General features: G+C 45.9%; 1 protein-coding gene across 7 annotated transcripts in view; it reads left to right on the forward strand.

The window, feature by feature from the left end:
- RBM33 (RNA binding motif protein 33) overlaps positions 1-19,698 on the forward strand; it is a 109,966-nt gene that overhangs the window by 51,204 nt on the left and 39,064 nt on the right. For all 7 annotated transcript variants that reach the window (XM_043873260.1, XM_043873255.1, XM_043873256.1 and 4 more), the window contains one exon: positions 4,307-4,365. In XM_043873260.1, coding sequence (XP_043729195.1) covers positions 4,307-4,365 — 59 coding nt within the window. The remainder of the gene's footprint in view (positions 1-4,306; positions 4,366-19,698) is intronic.

The raw sequence follows: 19,698 nt of genomic DNA on the forward strand, positions 1-19,698 counted from the left end.
TAACTAAAGACAAACCAGGAGACAGTTAGTGGAGTGCAGCGGTGGAGAGAAATGTGGAACCTTGTCATGTGAGACCTGGGAGCCGTCCTGAGAGCTTTGCTTTTGTTCCAAACGAGGTGGGCTGTGATTAGAGGAGTCTGAGCACGGGAGTAACATCGTTGCTGTGTTGACAAGGATTGTTCCTGCTGCTGTGTTGAGAATGGGCTTGTGAGGGTGGCAGGAGTGGAAACCAGTATTCAGCTGGGAGGTAAGTGCAGTGATCGAGGTAGCCTGGTAGAGGCTTGGCTCAGGGTGGCGGGAGTGATCAGGAGTCAGAAGCCGGGTGTAACTCAGGACGGAGCTTATGGATGAGCTGCGTGTGGGTGGGAGAGAAGAGACTGAGCTTTGCTGAAGGGGCTTGAGCGCTGGAGGGTGGGGTTGCCATCACCGGAGAGGCCGAGCAGGCTTTCAGGGGAAGACCACGGAGTTCTGTGCTGGAGGTGCACCTAGACACGCAGGCGCACGTGTCTAGGGTGAGGTTCCTACAGAGTGTGCAGATGAGGTCTGGGTGCGAAGCGGAAGTGGGGCTCTGCTGGCGTCTTGACGGACCTGGAGCCCACACACAGTGAAAGATCCTGTGTCGTCGTGGTGAGGAGACTGGGGCCTGGAACCTGCGGCACGTGACGTGCCAGGTGGGGGTCCGCAGGGAGGGGGAAACCCGGAGAGGCTGGAGGACGGGGGCCGGTGGGGCCGGTGCTTGGGTGGCTGGGGACGGACGGGCTGCAGGTCGAGGGCCGGGCCCACAGTCGCGGGGTGTGTGGGGTTCTGACAGGGTGGTTTTGGTGATGTGGAAGCAGCACATGCCTCAATGAGGTGGGTTTTAGAGGGAACGGGGTGCAGGCGTGGGAGACGATTGTATTGACAGGGATGAAGAGTGTCATGCCAAGATGGAAGTTGGGGAGCAGGAGAATGGGAGTGCTGGGCAGCCCCAACACCCCTTGGAGCTGTCGGTCATGAGCTTGGAGAGACGTGCCCGCCTGCACATTTTTCTCCAACCACACTCACCTCTCTGCGTCAGGTGTCACCTAGACAGTGTTGGGTTTGCTGGAGTCAGGCTGTTGGTGAAGCAGTAGAGGGGGTGTCTTGCTCAAACAGGAGGCTGTGGAGTGTATGATGATAAGGGGCCAGGAGATGTTTGTGGGGTCCTGCAGTCGGGAGGTTAGGGTCATGGAGGGAGTAAGGCGGGGGAAGGTCGAGATGGCGTCAGGTCATGGAGACTGCGCAGGTCTTGGGGGCTGGGGCAGCTCTGGAAGCAGCAGCATCTCGGCCAAGACCTCAGATGGGGCTGGTGTGGGAGACGGTGAGTGGGGAGCTCAGCCAGAGACCTGAGAGCAGCTGTGTGACCAGGCTGTGGACCACAGCCTGGGGCCCTGGGCCGGGCTGTCTGATGACCCGAGATCTACGTCTGGGGTCTAGAAACAGCAGTGAGGACAAGAAGGGTCCCATTCCTGCTCCAGAGCCAGCAGGGAGGCGGCTGAGGGAGGGACAGTCTCATCCTCTGGGAGAGTTAGGTCTCCATTAGACCAGGGAGGGGAAGAGGGGGCCGTCATGAGTGTGCTGGTGGTGAACTTGCAGTTTCAAATGGTTGAGCCGTTCCAGAAGTTGAGAAGAGGCCTGAGATAGGACTTGGAGTTTGGGAGAAAGCCAGGGTGTGGAGTCACCATGAAATTGTGGCCTTGAAGTAGCTCAGACAGTACAGCATCCACCTGCAATGCAGGAGACCCAGGTTCGATCCCTGGGTTGGGAAGATCCCCTGGAGAAGGAAAGAGCAACCCACTGCAGTATTCTTGCCTGGAGAACTCCATGGACAGAGGAGCCTGGTGGGCTGCAGTCCATGGGGTCGCAAATGCTGGACACGACCGAGCGACTGACACTTGGAGCAGAGGGCCACGGGGCAGTAGGCTGGCCGTGGGCGATGGTGTCGGCGTGTGGCTCTAGGAGATTGCTCTTGTTTCACACGTGCAGGAGCGTCAGAGTCAGGTCTGTGCCGGTTCCTTGACTGCCTTTTGTGTGTCCCTCCTGTGTTAGAATCACTCGCTGGCCTTGCCCTGCTCTGAGCTCCAAGGGCAGGCGGCGTGGTGGCTGCGTGTAGCTTTGCTGTCTCCGCAGCTGACGCACTGGTGGCCCGTCTCCTTCAGCAGCTGTGGGTGAAGGGGGAGCACGTCTCAGTATGTGGCCCCTTCCCGAGCCGTGCCCCCACACTACATCTCATTTGTGGAAACAGTGTGAAGATGTCAGCATCTGTTATTGTGAATTTCCTTCTAAAATTGAATGGGAAACTGGCAGTTGATACGGTGCACAGATTCTCTTTAGCTTAGTGAAAAGAAGCTGTGTTAGAACCACACTGTGGGAAAACTGTAAGGAGACTCCAAGCTGTCCTCCAGGCAGGAAAAGAGTGGGCCTTGCTGCTCAGTTGCCACATGGGTGCAGAATGCCAGCCTGGCACCCTGACACTCCCGCCTGACTCAGCACATCCAAGGTCAGTGTTCTGACGAGAGCCTCCAGCTCATAGAACCCATTCAATGTGCTCTGCTCTCAGAGCCGGGCCCCTCAGTGCCCTGTGTCCCTTCTCTCTCAAGTGCCTTTGAGCTTGAGGACCCTGACACCTCTGCTGGGTATACACTCAACACCGTTGAAGCAGTTGTTTTCCAATACTAAGTGAATGAGCTTAGTTAAATAGAAAGCCACTGTTGTTCTTGAGAGAGACTGGTTGTCTAGTTGTCTCCTGTATGCAAAAGATAGAGTAACCTAGTGATTCTCAGCTTCACACAGTCAAAAGGTGTTTTAAAAAATTAAAAAGATGTATGTACACCTTTGTCTGATAGTACCTGCTTTCTTTCCAAGGATGAAGAGTGTTTTATCATATTGTAATCAACCAGTTTTGTTGGAAATGTAACTTGCTTTCCAGATTTTCAGTATTAAAATTGAAAACTTAGTCCATTAATTCATGGGACAGTGTGGGATATAAACATTAAATGTAAAGAGTTCAAGTTCAGCTGGAATGGTCTCTTAGCATTACAGGTTGTAAGTTGTTGCCTGTTCACAGTGGAGGAGGAAGCAGGTAGGTAGAAATGTGATCTTAATTAGAAGTCTAATGTACTGATCTTTTGCTTCATCATAGTAAGTAAAAAATAGTTTGTCTTAGTGCTCTATTTTAAAAATAATTCGGATTGACTTTTAAGCTGTATTACTTCTGTGGTGCTGATTTACCAGAACTTTTTCAAATTAAAATTAAATGCTGTTAGATTGTTCTTGCTGAGTTCTCCATGGTTATCCCTTTGTGTCTGTGTTTGATCTTCTCTTGTAAGCACATTGGTCATGTTGGATCAGGGCCCCCCACCCGCCCCCATGACCTCATTTCCCCTCGATCTCTTCTTTAAAGGTGCATTTCCACATGACCTTCCGAAGTCCTCATGATGAGGACTCCGGGGTGTGAAGTTGAGAGGGGGGCTGCAGTTCAGCCCTTGGCGCCTGGCCATCCGAGATCTTCCTGGATGTGTCTGGCAGGACATTTTAGTGGAGGGAACCGCATGCTACCATAGAGTGGTCACTCTTGTGAGGGGATTTTTTTACCTCCCAAATCAAAATCAGTATAAGGCTCATGTATGAAACAGCTTAAACATGCAGGGTGTGAAACTAGCATCTGGCCTTTTCCCTATTTTTGAAATTATTTGACTACTGTTCTTCTGGTAAGTTGATGGGAATTGTGCTTCTTGAAACACAAAACAAAGACGACACATCTCGGCTTAGCAGGTTGTCGAGTAGATTATTCTGTGTTACAGCACAGAATAACCAGCACAAATAGCCAACACAGTGTGTGTGCATTTTCTTTTCTCTGCCCACTTCACTTCGACTCCTGCCTCTCTTTCTCATGATCCTAGAGGATTTGGATATAAATTTGTGTTTGATTGGCATCAGAAAATGTAACTCGGATTACATAACCTGGATCACCTGCATATGGATGTCAAAAACAAAGATTTCTTTCTCTAGAGGGATTAATATCTTCTTTGGTGTGAAGTATTGTATTTCTAAGTAAGAATTTGCCGTTGAAATGGAAGCTTCTGCTTGTGCTATTGTACGCTGAGGACAAAAGTTCTCTCCCCTGTCCCTTTATGGAATTGTGTCAGTGCACACGTGCAGCCTTTGCTGAAGTGTAAACTGAATGTATTGTGTGTATTGAGCACATGGTGTGTATTCCGTGTGACGTGCTCCTCTCCAGGCGGGTTCGGGGTGAAGCCAAGTGTAACGAGTGGTGTTTTCCTCACAGTGCCCTTGCTGCCAGCCCCGAGCCAGCCGAGACCTGCGGTGGGACCCCAGAGATTCCCAGTGAGTAGCAGCTGCCCCTCCTGCTCTCGAAGGGACGAGCACACATTTATCAGGAAATATTAATACGGCAAATACAAGTGGTTCCAGCCAAATAGAGGTTTAAGGATTTGTAAATACTGACAATAATTTTTGCAGTGGAAAATGTTTGTTAAAAGCTTAAAGTCAATGGATTTTTGAGAATGGAATTAATTTTGTTTAACTGTAAAATTGTTGAATCAGGATCATCAGTAGACTGCCTTTTGTCTTAAAGAATATGAATTTTGATTTTATTATTGCCTTATGTTAGGTGAGGAAGGGCCTTTATTATCTGTGTGTGTGGAGTCATGTGTGCGCTTGGCTAAGTGTGAGTGTGTGTATGCAGTTTTAGGGAGTAATAATGAGATGTCTACTTGTTTAAAAAAAACTCTCAAAGGTCTTCATGAGCCATTGGTTTTATATGTTAAAAATGCACGTTTTCTTTTTAAAGTATCTTTAAGACACCCCTCCCCCTATTCTCCTATTGTTTCCATAATTTTATCCATTCTTCTGATAATGTTTTAATTAGAAGAAAAATGTCCATTAAATAGTTATCCATTTAAATAAGTAAATTTCATTTTATTTGACTTTTTGGTTTGATTTGTAGTTAGTTCATGGTTTTATTAAATCAGTGAGAATGTGTTCTAAGAACAATTTGAGGGAAAAAAAGGACCAGACCATAACATTTTAGTTTGTATGTAAAATAGATGTAGTTTTGTTGATGCTAAATAATCTGATTTCCTGGAAATACCTAAATGACCTGTTTGACCCTAGCTTTGATCCTCAGTAGCTACCGTGTTTATGTGGGTCATAAATGAAAGATCTCAATGTGTAGTCAGATGATTATTCAAAAAGACAGTATTGGATTTAAAGGTTCAGAGTATTTTTTAGGAACTTTCTTGATTTGTAGTTAATCTTTATGACATGATATTGTTTCTAGAACTGATTCTTACTGGTTTCTTATGCTTTATTAGCTAATTTTTAAAAATTAACCAAGTTCTAAAAACTAGTTATTTTAAAAATTAGATGACATTTATTGAGTACAGATCTTTATTTGAAATAGTTGTCTAAATAGTTGAGGTTTATTCATTGAATTACTCAAGGATAAGTATGTGTGATTTTAATTTAACTGCTAGTTATTATAAAGCACTAAGATTTTAAAAAATGTACTTTTTCTTATTTTTAGGGTTGTGAGCTTTTGCATTAGAATCATAATTGATTTTGTGTTTATATTTTATTAGAAATGCAGAGATAAACTTTGATGAAAGCAAATGTAGTTTAAAATTATAAAGCAAGGTTGTATGTAAATATAAAATTAGGATAATCATTTGCAGTTTTCATCTACTTATAATTTCAGTTGTGCAAACAATTATATCTGATACTAAAAGAAACCTTGTATTACTTGAAGACATTACAAAGAGGATAATAAAATAATTTCTTTGTGAGAAATTAAACTAAAAGTTACATAATACTCTGAGGGTGGTAAATATTACTGAACTGCTCTTGGAGCAGTTTTTGCAAGGTGTAATGTTTTGTTCTTATTTTTAAGGTGGGTTATGTGTACAGGTGATGGGAAATAGGCTAGAGATCAGTCACATGTGTGATATAATTTGAGAAATAGTTACTGCCATTTAACATGTATCTTTAAGCCCCCAGTACTGGTTCTTAAACTGCGTGCTCAGTCGCTCAGTTGTGTCTGACTCTTTGCGCCCCATGGACTATAGTCTGCCAGGCCCCTCTGTCCATGGAATTCTCCAGGCCAGAATACTGAAATGGGTAGCAATTCCCTTCTCCAGGGGATCATCCCAATCCAGGGATGGAACCTGCATCTCCTGCATTGGCAGGCAGATTAAGTTATAATAGAGGTTTTTTTTTTAAAGTTTATCAAAATATTTTTGGGAAGGAGACTAACTCTAGGCTGGCTCCTGTTGTTTTATGTACACCAGATTTTTTTTTAATTTTAAAATATCTTTATGAGTATTAATTTTTATATAATTTGAAAGGTTATTTTTCTTTTACAGTTATTACAAAATTTTGGCTATATTCCCCATGTTGTGCAGTACATTCTTGAACCTATATTACACCCAGCGGTTTGTATCTCCCACTCTCCCACCCTTATTACATCCCCACCGCCACTGCCTTGTAACCACTGGCTTATTCTCCATATTTGTGAGTCTGCTGCTTTTTTGTTCTATTCACTAGTCTGTTGTGTTTTTTAGATTCCACATATATGTGATTTCATACAGTGTTTGTCTTTCCCTGTCTGATTTGTTTCACTTAGCATAATAGTCTCCACATCCACCTATATTGCTGCAGATGGCAAAATGCTGGTTTTTTTTTATGGCAAAGTACTATTCCATTGTGTGTGTATATGTATATACATCTTCTTTATCCATTCATCTGTTGATGGACATTTAGACTGCTTCCAGTCTTGGCAACTGTAAATACTGCTGCTATGAACATTGGGATGCATTTATCTATTTTGAGTAACATTATTTGTTTCCTTTTCTACTAACAGATTCTACTTTGTTTTTTAATCAGTGTAGATGAGGTTTTGTGACCACTCAGTGAGTTTCTCATGTGCTGAATGTTCTGTATAGTGCTAGTCCTTAAACCATGACGTGTGTGAGCGCGGGCCCATGCAGCCTGGTTTCCTCCTGAGGAGAGAGTACTGTTGGGGTTTAAGGAAGCCCCATGGCGATTTTGTCCCAATGGCAGTGTGCTCTGCTGGCTCTTCCTTGGTTCTTTTCAATAGAGGAGTTCAGTCTTTATTTGTTAAACTGAATTTTGCTTTGTAAAGTGGCCATACACACACCAACTGATAAAACGAATGTCAGGCAACCTGGCTTCAGTTCCATCATAGGGTCTGCTTGAATCATTGTGCTTTCTTGGTGCACAGAAGAGATTAGAATTACAGAATGTGTCAGGGGAAGCAGAGTTCATTTTGATCTTGTCTTTCCCCCGCCTAAACCCCTTTAGTAAGTTTCCATTGCTCTGCTCCTGGACAGCTTCGTACGCTTACCCGTGTTGTGTGAGAGGCGGATTCTTGTCTCTACAGAGGCCCAGTCATCCTGCACTCGGTGGGGCCAGCCTGACCCCGGACCTTGTATGCGCAAGTCCAGATGATGGTTGTTCAGTGGGTGTGTGCAGGGATGTGACTGTGAGCTGCCTTGCTGTTTATTAGGCACCTGCGTGAAAGAGTATAGAGAAGGGGTGTATCCTTTAAGTTTTTACCTTTGGTTATTTTCAAGGATACATACATGAATTTGCACAGTAGAATTCCATAATCCACATTTAATTGTACAAGAATTCAGGTCTACTCTGCTGACTAGAGCGTAAAAAAGGCAGACAGTAGTTGCAAGTAGCTCTAGGTTTTCAGATTTTAACGGGATTAGGATACAGCTGGTATTAATGTGAAGGTATTCCTTCTCTTATCTCTCAACACTAGTACACTTTACTTTCTTTTGTTCTTAAAAATACTTGTTTTTGGCTGTGCTGGGTCTTTGATGGTACGCACAGGCATTCTCTAGTTGCGGTGAGGAGAGGCTTCTCGTTGCAGTGGCTTCTCTTGTTTCGTAGCGCGAGCTCTGGGCACATGGGATTAGTAGTTGCAGCATGCAGGCTCCGTAGTTGTGGCCTCAGGCTCTAGAGCAGGGGCTCACTCGTTGTGGCATATGGGCTTCCCTGTGGCTTGTGGGATCTTCCCAGACCAGGGATCGAGCCCACATCCCCTGCATTGGCAGGGGGAGTTTTAACTCCTGGGCCACCAGGGAAGTCCTCAACTTTACTTTCTTAATAGTCTTTTTTGTTGGACAATTTTGTAAAAATTTGAGAATTCTCAATTTAGAACTAGTGTGCCTAGAAACTATAGTAAGTGATAATATCTCCAGTCTTATGATTAAGCAATTACGGAGAACTCTAGGGGCCTGGCGAGCTACAGCCCGTGAGGTCGAGGAGTTGGACATGACTGAGTGAGCACACACAGCTATGCTTAATGTAGCACTACTAATATTTTAACTTCCTGTTAATGAATTTTATTTATAGAATTGAATAAACATTTTCTAAAAACAAAGATTTGAATGTCAAAGTAATATCATAAGAGAAGGATTCCTTACTTTTGATCATTTTAGAAATTACTACTTAAGCTCTCAGCAGTGAGCTGGCACTTCTTTTGTCATGTTAGTCTCAGCGTCCAGATGGGATTTTTCCTTCATTCCTTCACTTATGGAATTTAGTGAAGTGCTTTGTAATTTGGGTTTCTGTCTAAAAATTAGATTCACGTATTTAATTTTAGTTACAGATATAGCCATTAGTGCTTTCTTCTCACTTAAGCTTTTATTCCCAGAAATATTTTATTTTTCAGATCAGAATTGTGAGTCTTTTTTTAAGCTATAATATATCTCAGTTGATAGCACACATCAGAGAATGAATCTTTTTCATGCTTACTTTCATATCAGAATATTCATCTGCTGAATGTAAAATGTACCTTAGAAATAATAACTGCTTACAAGCGCGGACAGACACAGGAAGAAAGCATGTGCTCAGGAATTCAGAGAGCCTGTCGGTCCCTCCTCCATTTCAGCTCCTTCTGTTCTGTCCAGTCCTGCCATCCAGCCACCTACCATCCCCCAGTCCACTCCAGAAGCATTTCCTTTCCTGCCAGGGCCTTTGAGTGGAATTTCACAGGACACTGGTGGTTTTCTCTTTTGTTTTGTTTTTGCAAGGGAGTGGCGCTGGGGAGACTGGTTTACCTTTCTGCAAGTAGGCTTCTGTTTTTGTGCCTACTAGAATTCTGCTTTGAGTTCCATTGTCTTTGTTTTACACATTAGTTTAATAGATTTCTCTTTCCACAGAGGCTGTTTCTGATGTTTTTGTTGTTAAAGTTTTAAGTCTTTTCCTTATCCATAAGTATGGCTATCCATTTATGTATTTGTCCTCAGATTTATTTTTAAAAGTTTGTCCACTTAAAAAAGTAACACTGATGTATGACAAAACCCACTGAAAAAATAAATAAATAAATTATAAAAAAAAAAAAGTAACACTGAAGTGTTGATTAATATTTTCAAAAGTGTTGCTTTGAGATTTTGCTAATGTAGTTTGTTTTCAGTGTCAGATAAAGCATACGGATAAATTTTAAGTAACTCACATTGTGAAGATTCTTGACCCAGGGTATTTTAAAACCTATTCAGTCGTTCATTTTGCATTGGTGTTTCTGTCAGTGCTGGTATTTCAGGGTAGCTAGTTAAATAGTGAGTAATTTGGCTGCTGAATAATTTCCTAGAGATCTTTGGTTAAATTAAAAGTAAGTTATGTTTAGGAAGGACTAGCATGTGGAGTGTGAATTAGTCGTCTTAGTGGTTCCTTTGTGAGGTAGACCTGATACCTGAGGTTTCGATTTGTGTCTCCTGTGTGATTACAGCACCTCACAGGTAGGTCTGACTGCGCTGTGTTTCCATGGAACAGGGGGCCTGGTATCAGGTGGTGGTGATTGACACTTCTGGGTGTATTTTATATGGCGTTTCATGCAAATCATGTTTGATGAGACTGCTGTATCAAATTACATTTCTTTCTGATTACAGCCCTTGCAGATGTGAATCCAGACTTTATTCCATCTAGGAAAAAGAAGTCTTTTGAACCCTCACTGTTTTTACAACTTGCCTTCAGTGCCCTGTAATTATTAGCACTTAAGATGGGGAAGTCATGATGGGCATTTTCTCTGATCAGATCTGTGAGTAGTAGCAGGCAGCTGTGGGAGGAGACTCTTCCCGCTGTCAGACATTGTCAGGCTTGCAGTGCGAGAATGCATTTTAAAATGCAGGTGACATAATACCCAACATTCTCCATTTGCTAGTGGGTTTATGATTAATCATGATTACCATACATTATCATACCATCAAATTTAATCATATCAGTGAATTCCCATCTGCAGCAGTAACAGGAGCAGCTTAGCACTGTGGTAACAGCTATTAAATATGGTGGCTATAAAACTGAGTGCCCCATTGACTTGACTTGGTGTCCTGTCAGCGTGCATTGTGTGTGTTGGGTGAAGAGATGGTGATGGGAGTCCACACCCATAACTCGAAGGCAGGGAATACTCAGGTGTGCTCAGTCTGAACTCCTTGTGACCCCATGGACTAGCCCGCCAGGCTCCTCTGTCCATGCGATTTCCCAGGCAAGACTACCACAGTGGGGTGCCATTTCCTTCTCCAGAGGGTCTTCCCGAAGCAAGGATTGAACCCTCATCTCTTACATCTCCTGCACTGCGCGACCTGGGAATCCCGCAGGAATACCCAGAGATCGCCAAGTCAAGCCATTAAGTCTCAGTGTAAAAACTGCACTGTTAAAGTGTGATACACTATTTTATTTAGTTTTGGGCTAAGTAAGACTGTAACATTGAGTTGAATACCTTCCATAAATCCTCTGAGATATGTAGTTCCTTTGTAGAGTAGACTTAAGCTTTGAGTATGACTTGCCTATCTGTGATTTAATAATTCAGCCAATGAAATACAATAGCACAAATTTTCAAGGTCTTAGAATGACTTCTGTGCAAAGGAAATCTCTGTCCTATTTTTACTGATTTGTCCTGCAAAGCATACCATTTTTTAAATTAATGTTATTTTTCCTGGAGTCCTTGAAGAGCCATAGTTCTTTTCAGATAAATTTCAAAAGTGACCTTATTTTAAAGTACATGAAAGTGCTCCTTAGAAAAGATAGAGTTTTTTTTTTTTTTTTTTAAACTTGTAAAATTTAGTCCTTTTGATGCACAGTCTGACCTTTCACAGCTACACACGGGAGTGCCATCACTGCCATTGACAGCAGTTCCGTCTCCCCAGACGACATCGTGTGCCGCCCCTTGTAGACAGCCCTCTCCCAGCCCAACCCCTGGCTGACCCTCATCTGGCTTCTCCTCCTGAGAATGTGGATGAATGGAATCACATGCCTGGCTTCACTGTGGGTCTTGCTTCCTGCACGCAGCGCAGTGCGTTTGAGACTCGTTTACCCTTCAGTCACAACAGCCAGGGGCTGTCCTTTCGTATGGACCAACAGTATTCCGCTGTGCAGATGTACCCCCGTTAGTCTGCCCAGTTGCTCTTTGGCCATTTGAATTTTCTCTGGCCACACTGGGTAGTTAGGAGGGCAGGTTGTGAGCCATATGGCAGGTACATTCAGATGAGACTGCATGCTTTCAGTCCATGGAGCTGCTCCTGCTGCTGTGCTCCTTGATTCAATGAGGCAATACCGTCTTCCTGGGGCACGTACTAGTGACCGGTCGGTCAGTGGACAAGGGAGAGTATCGTTCAGTAATTACAGCATTCCAGATTTTGCGCAAAGCTTGCATTCCCCAACCTTAAGAGGGTATCATTTTCTCCACTTTACAGATAGAGAAACTGAGTCTTGGAAAGGGTAAAAGGCTCAAGTTCACATAACTGGTGCAGGAGCTAGGATTGGAACCAGGTCAGTCTGAGTCTCTTGATCGTGCTGAACCTTCTCCTTTTCTCTGTAAATATTAAAACACACCTCAGTAAACCAGAGAAAAATAATTGCATCTGGTAAGTTGAATCATAACCATAATATATGAGATTGTACTTGTCAGGAGTGCTGCAGTGGAGGGTGTACTATGTATGGTAGGGCCTGTCGTTGGGTGAGCTTGTTAAGACAGAGTAAAGCAGGGGTGAGATGCAGGGATAAAGAGTTTTTCATTTTATGAGAAAAAGTAGCAAATAGTCTTTAGTAGGTTCCTCAGCAGCAGTATTTTGTACTGAAGTTATAACTGTGTTGTAACTTGTGGTGCCTGCTCCTGCTTGAACCAATAATGTTACCATGGCTCATATAAGTTCCTGTGGAGGCCCCTCACCCCAATAGGAAACCTCGGGCTGGCTGTTAGGGATATGGTGCTTCAGAATGTTTAGAATGCATCTGCAAATAAGCGAGTACCTTCTAGGAAAATGAATGTAGACATTTAAACAAGGTATAACCTGAAAGAAAAAAGAAATCTATGGCAAATACTGAAATAAGAGGATTAACATTGTGACAGTGGGCTCTAATTTTAATTGTGTTGGGGGTCACCAGTGGTCTCTGTTGCTTGCATTTAACCCATTTAATCAGAATTAACTGAGAGGCATTATTTAGTATCTGTTGGTTTCTTATATAGTTCTTTGCATTTTAAGTGAGATTAATAAATGAAAACACGATGTAGCAGCAGGCTGTAATTTATTGAAAGATTCATGAAGTTTCAATGACATTGTTAAGGTATTCAATTAGTCTTACTAAAATATACCAACTGACCCTTTCAGGGAAGCTGATAAGTCACATAATAGCTGTTAGAACCTCTTTATTCTTTGCATTATATGATTAACTTTGTGCTAAGCAATTTATGCAAAGTTTTCATCTTTTTTTTTTTTTGTAACCGAAGTTATCAGTTCTTCCTGAATAGGATTAATGTAGATAACATCATATAATTAACAAGAGATGCAAAAAGGAAGTACAATTTGTATAAGAATTATATGAGGGAGAATGATAATTTCTTACCTTGGACTTTTGGAGGGATATAAGAGAAAGCAAAACAGAGCAGTTATTTGAAAAGATTAAGGTAGCTTTTTCTTTCAGTCGGTCAAATGACAGTAGTACTAGAAATTCTGTTAAGTGAGGTATTTACAACTCCTTAACAGTCTTAAAATAATTCTGCATTTGCTAGAGAGAATTTATTATCCTTTTTACTTGTGAAATGATAGACATTAGTGAATGAATATTCACATCAAGAGAATGCCCGCCTTGGGAACCATGGTATCCAAGGGATGGGTCCCAGGAGAAGCAGTGTGTGAGAGGAGAAAGCACTTTTAAGCCATGAGTCTGACAATGTGGGCTCATGTCATATTTATTGACCGTGGTGGTGTTATTCATTTGCTCAGTTGTGTCTGACTGTGACCCCATGGACTGCAGCAAGCCAGGCTTCCCTGTCCTTCACCATCTCCTGGAGCTTGCTCAAACTCATGTCCGTTGAGTTGGTGATGCCATCCAACCATCTCATCCTGTCATCCCTTTCTCTTGCCCTCAGTCTTTCCCAGCATCAGGGTCTTTTCTAGTGAGCTGGCTCTTGGCATCACGTGGCCAAAGTAATGGAGCTTCAGCTTCATTATTAGTCCTTCCAGTGAATATTCAGGACTGATTTCCTTTAGCATTGACTAGTTTGATCTCCTTGTAGTCCAGGGGACTCTCGAGTCTTCTCCAGCACCACAGTTCAAAGGCATCAGTTCTTTAGCACTCAGCTTTCTTTATAGTCCAACTCTCACATCCATACAGGACTACTGGAAAAACCACAGCTTTGACTATACAGACCTTTGTGGGCAAAGTAATGTCTCTGCTTTTTAATATGCTGTCTAGGTTGGTCATAGTTTTTTTTCCCAAGGAGTAAGCGTCTTTTACTTTTGTGGCTGCAGTCACCGTCCACAGTGATTTTGGAGTCCAAGAAAATGAAGTCTGTCACTGTTTCCCCATCTATTTGCCATGAAGTGATGGGACTGGATGCCATGACCATGATCTTCATTTTTTGAATGTTGAGTTTTAAACCAGCTTTTCACTCTCCTCTTTCACCTTCATCAGGAGGTTCTTTAGTTCCTCTTCGCTTTCTGCCGTTGACAGTGTAACTTTGGCTAATTCAATTTAATGCTGTAAACCTGAGTTTCTTCATCCCTTAAAGGAAAAGTGATTGGTTCTGCTATATTTATGAAAAACACAGTTGGTACTAGATTTATCAGCCAGGATGTGAATGAAGCTGCATGTAACAGACAACTCAGTTAATAGTGACTTAGCAAACCTGGTGTCATATTTTTTGCATAAAAGAGAAAGTTCTTCTGGGTTGGTGTAGCAGTTCTTTATTGTTACCTCTGTTGTTACCAGTTCTGTGTTGTCATTTTTTCCCCTACCCAAGTTTCAGGCTGAAAGAGGAGAAGGGGCAGGCGTCAAAGACTTGTATCCCCTCAGGCTGCCCCACCCAGCAGCCAGCTTGTCTTGTCTCGAGGCGGGTCTGGTGATCTTGTAGCTGGGCACCCTGTTGTCCTTCTGTTACTGAGCGAGAGGTGAGAATTTATACTAGGGAAGCAACTCACAGGCTTTTCCACATGGATAAAATTCATGGCCAGAATTTAAGTTGTATAAATAGAGAAAAAGAAAGTGACATGTATGTTCAAAACAGAACAGAAAATAGGGAAAAATGGCATTGTGAGCTTAATGGTACCTATTTGTTAAAGTATTTTATAAAGCCGATACTGGTGACAGTCAGCAGCTTTTGGGACCTCTGAGCTGAAAACGTTTCTGTTTAGATATCCAGACTCCAGTTCTGTGGCCCTTTTGAGGCGAATGGAGGCAGTTAGGGGCCTGCATGTCTTCCCAGCTCCTCTCTCCCTCCTGTCCAGCGCCGGCTGACATCGCCAGAGAGGGAGCCTTTGTCACTGTGGTGTGTGTCGAGTATCAGCCGTTGTCTTTCTTTCTGAATCATCTCTTCTTCCCAATTCTGCTTCCACCTGGCTCTCCTGCAGGCGTTTGTCGTCCTGAAAATGGGCTTCTTCCTGCGGACACAACTCGTTTATCGTTAAGCTGGCCCTGTCCAGGGTTGGCCTCCCTCGTTTGTCCTCCTCAGGGTGGCTTCCTCTCCTTTGGGGCCTGTGTGTGACCTGCCATGACCTTACCTGGCACCCGCTGCCCCCACTGGCTGTCCTAGGCTCCCACACCTTGCCAGTGTCCCTTAGTTTCAAGGTTAAGCCCACATAACCCCTTTCCATTGTTACTCTGTTGAGCCTCTTCCAAAGGCAGAGATTTCCTTGTTTACTCAGCTTGAGTCAGCTGTTTCTTTCTAAGCTGTAGATCGCATCTGTGGCCTTCTCTCCTTTTATCAGTTTCTCAGGTTGATCAGATAAGCACCACTAATTTGTTTCGCCCGTTCAGGCCGGCAGTGGAATCTCCATGGCTGTCTGACTTTTGCCTTTAGTACTTACTATTTTTCCTGACACTAAAGCATGCACACGCTCTCCCTCGATTACATACCCGTACGTGACTGTGAGACAGTGAGACAGAGAAGGGGTTAAGAGCGGAAGCCCGTGCCCTTGTTGTTCACAGCCAGCAGTCGGCAGCATCGTGGCTGAGTGTCCGTGTCTGTCCCTGGGGTGAGGCCCGGCTCCCGTGTGTTCCCGCCTCGTGTTCTGTGCAGGGTGGGTGAACGTTCAGAAGAGCTTCATGACAGAGCTCTCTGTAGCGTGGGCAGCAGAGCCTGGGGGGCGGGGGGCTGGGAAGGGCACAGGGGTGCAGCACAGGAGCGGTGCAGCCAGGCTGACATGGTTTCGGGTCAGAGACCCCCGCCCTGGCCTGACCTCCAGGGGTGGGGCTGTGCAGTGTGAGTCCGACCTGAGTTGTCCATCCTGGGAGGAGTGTGTGGCTATGGCCGGCAATCCTCGGTGACTCCACCATCTGCCAGGGTGGCCCCGGAGTGCCCAGCATGGGAGCGTCAGCTGGAGTGGGCTGACTCCACAGCCCTGAGCCCTCGGTGGCTCACCTCGGGAGGCCCCTTTCTCACTCAGGTCCCCCTCTGGGCATCTTCCTCTGGCCCCTGGGTCTCTCTCCAGCACCAGCAGGTGGGGAGAGAGGGAGGGTTATCCGTGGGAGGTTGTCTTTGACTGAGCGGGCCTGCAGCCGGCCCCATCACCTGTGCTCACGCATCATTTGCCAGAACGTGGTCGCAGGGCCGTGTGGCTCTAGGATTGTCATGTGTCTTCCAGGGGCATGGTTCTCCGTCGGCTCTGCAGCCAGGAGGAGGACGCTGGCCTGGGCCGTGCTCCTTCACAGCCGTGTTGGAGAGTACCCACCCACCTCCCGCCTCCGTCTCTTTCTGCAGGGAAGGGCCTTCTTCTCTAACCGTAGGGAGGTGGTTGCAGGGTGAGGATGTGCATCTCCAGGTTCATGTCACCTTCTCTCTAACCGTATTACATCATTATGTGCAGGTCACAGCACGTTTCTCTCCTGAAGTTAGGTTGGAGGTGCAGGGGCTGGCGGTCTTGGCTCTCTGTTCTGACTGCCCTGTCTGTGCTCCGGATCCACCAGGCTCAGGAACTTTGGGGCCGCTTGCTGGCTCCTCGGCCAGCATGTTCTGCCTGCCTTTCTCCCCTTGCTGAGGCTCTCAGCCGTCCCCTGACTGTGCTTCCTGGCAATGGGTGTTCGGTGTGCTGCGGCGTTCTCGATGGGCTGTGGGCCCGGCTTCCCTCACGTTAGAGGGAAACTCACCCCTTGAGCTTCTTGCCGGGTGGTTCAGCGCCTGGGAGGGGCCCGCCTGTCAGTGCAGGAGACGGAAGTTCCCTCCCTGGTCAGAGAGAGTCCCTGGGGGAGGAAACGGCAACCCAGTCCAGTGTTCTTGCCTGGGAAATCCCATGGACAGAGGACCCTGGCGGGCTGCAGTCCACGGGGCCACAAAGAGTCTGGCACGACTGAGCGACTCAGCACAGCACACTGTGACTATTAACTATATTTGTAATAAGCTAATACAACTCGAATGCGTTTGTTCATGGTGGAGCGCTGTCTGTAGAAGTGCCATGGAAGGGTGGAAACGACGGGCATGATGAGCTTTTTGCTGCTTGCTGGGTACTCCTGAGTGCTTGCATGTACTTCGTCTTCCCCCTGTCCTGCAGATGCGGAAACCAAGGCCCAGAGCGGTTTGACGGTGGGTGCTGGGCTGTGAGTGTGATGGTAGTGGGGGGGCTGGAAGACACAGGCCGAGCCTGTCAGCCCGGCACTGGAGTCCGCTGTCTCCGTCACGGATGCTCTGGGCTGAGGATCGTTGGGAGTCAAAGCTCCGGGTGACAGGACTGACGCAGAAAGGACTGGGGGCCTTGTCCCGTGTCACTGCTGAAGAGCCCTGAGTGCTCCTGTGTGCGCTGCCAGCGCAGGGCTGGTCAGTGAGAGGGAGGGGCATGGGAATCACAGTCTGAGGATTCCGGGGGGCCAGGTTTACGACCCAGTGTATGTTCAGTTTGATATCAAGAGTTGTCCTTTGAAGTTAGAAATATTCAAAATAATCTCCCAGGAAATCTGAAAGTGCTTAGAGACCCTCAGGCAGCTTGAAATTTTTTGTGAAAACTAGCCACATCAGTCTCCTCTGAGCTCATTCTTGTAACTCTGTAACTGCTTCCTTTTAAGAAAGGCTGAAGGGGTTGAGGAGAGCATGTGTGCCCTGATCTCCACCTCTGCAAAGTGAAAGTCAAAAAGTAGCAAGCTTCCTGCTAACTTACAGTGGGGAAAGCCAGTGTGTGTGTCCACCAACACTTTGCCTAATCCGTCGTGAGAGAACCTGTCTTGGGTGGACTTGAAAGGACCTGTGTGACGGAAGGAGAGAGAAGGCTATAAAAGCCCTGTTGCAGCAGCCACATGACCAGTGCGTTCAGAGCTTCATCTGCAGGGGTGAGGCTTGTGGCTCTAAGATGCATTTATAAACAAAATGCAGAATTTATAAATAACTGCAGATGTTCGAGGAAGCCTGAGTGTTTTCCCAGCATGATGTGAGCCTGATAAGAGAAGTGGTATGAAGTATTGGGACTTCATTGTCAGGACAGAAAAGTTAGGAACTTCTTCAAGCTTCTCTGAACTGTGAGCAGAATCAGGGAAGCAAGACAGAATCCACCACTGCTGGCCTCTGGGGAGCTGAGCGGAGACAGAGGTGGCAGCTCTGGAGTGATTCTTCGGCATGTGGGGCTGAGTTCCGCCTTCCTGGTGTTGACGGTACAGCCGGCAGCACGCAGACCTCGTGTGAAGTGAGCTGGGCTGGGTGGGGTGCGGGAAGCCCTGGACGAGGGGCTCTGAGAACAGTGCTTCTGAACAATGGAAGTTAAGCTTTGTCTTACTTCTTGTGGGGACCGGTGAGAGTTTTAAGTTAGTAATACTAAGTTCCCATGCGTGATGCTGCTTTCCAGTGATTCACCCGAAACAGCACTGAGGGGGTGAGTGGAAATAGCCTTACAGAACTGTCTCTGTTTGTCAGAGAATGCTTTTTACTCTTCCCGTTCTTCTTTCTGATACCGTCTCTCTGTCCTCTTTTGTCAACTCACTAGCATAACAGTGACTGATACAGCTAATGAGTTGTGAGTCCTGAAGTGTGCTAACTGTAGTTCAGATTGAAAGCTTGTCAGCAAATCAGTAGTGTAATAGTTCCAGCTGCTGTTGTAGTTCAGCATATTGTTCCTATTTTTTATGTGAAAACTGGCCAAACGCAGTAACAGAATGAGAATGAAAATTTCTAACAGGTAGACTGCTGCTAAAAGTTAGCCTTGAGCACATGATTCATGGCAGAAAATTCTCTGGATGGAGGTGCAGCTGAGGAGGAATCCCGAGGGGTGGGAGGATGGGAGAGTATCCCGGGCAGTGGGAGGGCTGGCCAGGAGCAGGGAAGCTGTGAGGGACGCTGCTGGGCTGGTCAAGAGAAAGTGGAAGCTTAGAGGGGGTCTGACGAGGTGTGTATAGAGCTCCACCCAGCAGTGCTGGGGGGTCTGTGGGGACGCGAGCTTGGGGGCCTGCCTTGGCCCAGGTGCACACAGTGTCTCCTGGAACAGTGCGGCCCCAGGACAGACCATTGCAGGAGAATGAAGGAGGGACAGGGAAAAGGAAGTTTCTGAATCGGGGGCTTATGACAGGGCTCACATTTTGGCTTAAACAGAAGCACAGAGTGAACGTTTTCCTGAAGAAATCAGGATGTGGACGTTTGTACAGAATGCGATGGTTTCCAGAATTCATGTTTTCCATAAAAATTATAAACTGTGATTTTCATGTCTGAGTTGGGAAAGTGTCATTTTTAGAATCCCCAGATTCAGTCATTTTGATGACTTATATGCGTTGAAACTTCGCCTACTGCATTTTAACTTGTTTTTCTTGGGTGCTGAAAGCTATGATTAAAAAATAAAATAGAATGGTGTCACTTGATTGGATTTCCTTGGCTGTGAAGCAGGGCACATCCCTCCCCTCTCACCATGCATTGGTGAGCTCAGGCGGGCAGGGCTCCGCACGGGGCCCGACGGGCAGTGTGGGAGCTGGGGCAGTGAGGCCGAGGCCCTCACGTCCGGTCCCCCGCCCGTCCTGCCTGCGAAGCAGGTGCTCATGTCGGCTTCACAGAGTGACTTGACCCCTGTGTGGATCTCTGTGGCCGGATCTCTGCGTCCACCGCCGCTGCACGGCGGGAGTGCGCTGGGAGTGCTGGGAAGGAGGGGGGGTTCTCTCTCCCTCTTGTGACGGCGCCCAGACGCGAGCCTTGGTGCCGACTCCGGTGGGCCTCACGTGGTGCCCAGCTCT

This window comes from Cervus elaphus, chromosome 18, assembly GCF_910594005.1.
Source record: "Cervus elaphus chromosome 18, mCerEla1.1, whole genome shotgun sequence".
Lineage (NCBI taxonomy): Eukaryota > Metazoa > Chordata > Mammalia > Artiodactyla > Cervidae > Cervus > Cervus elaphus.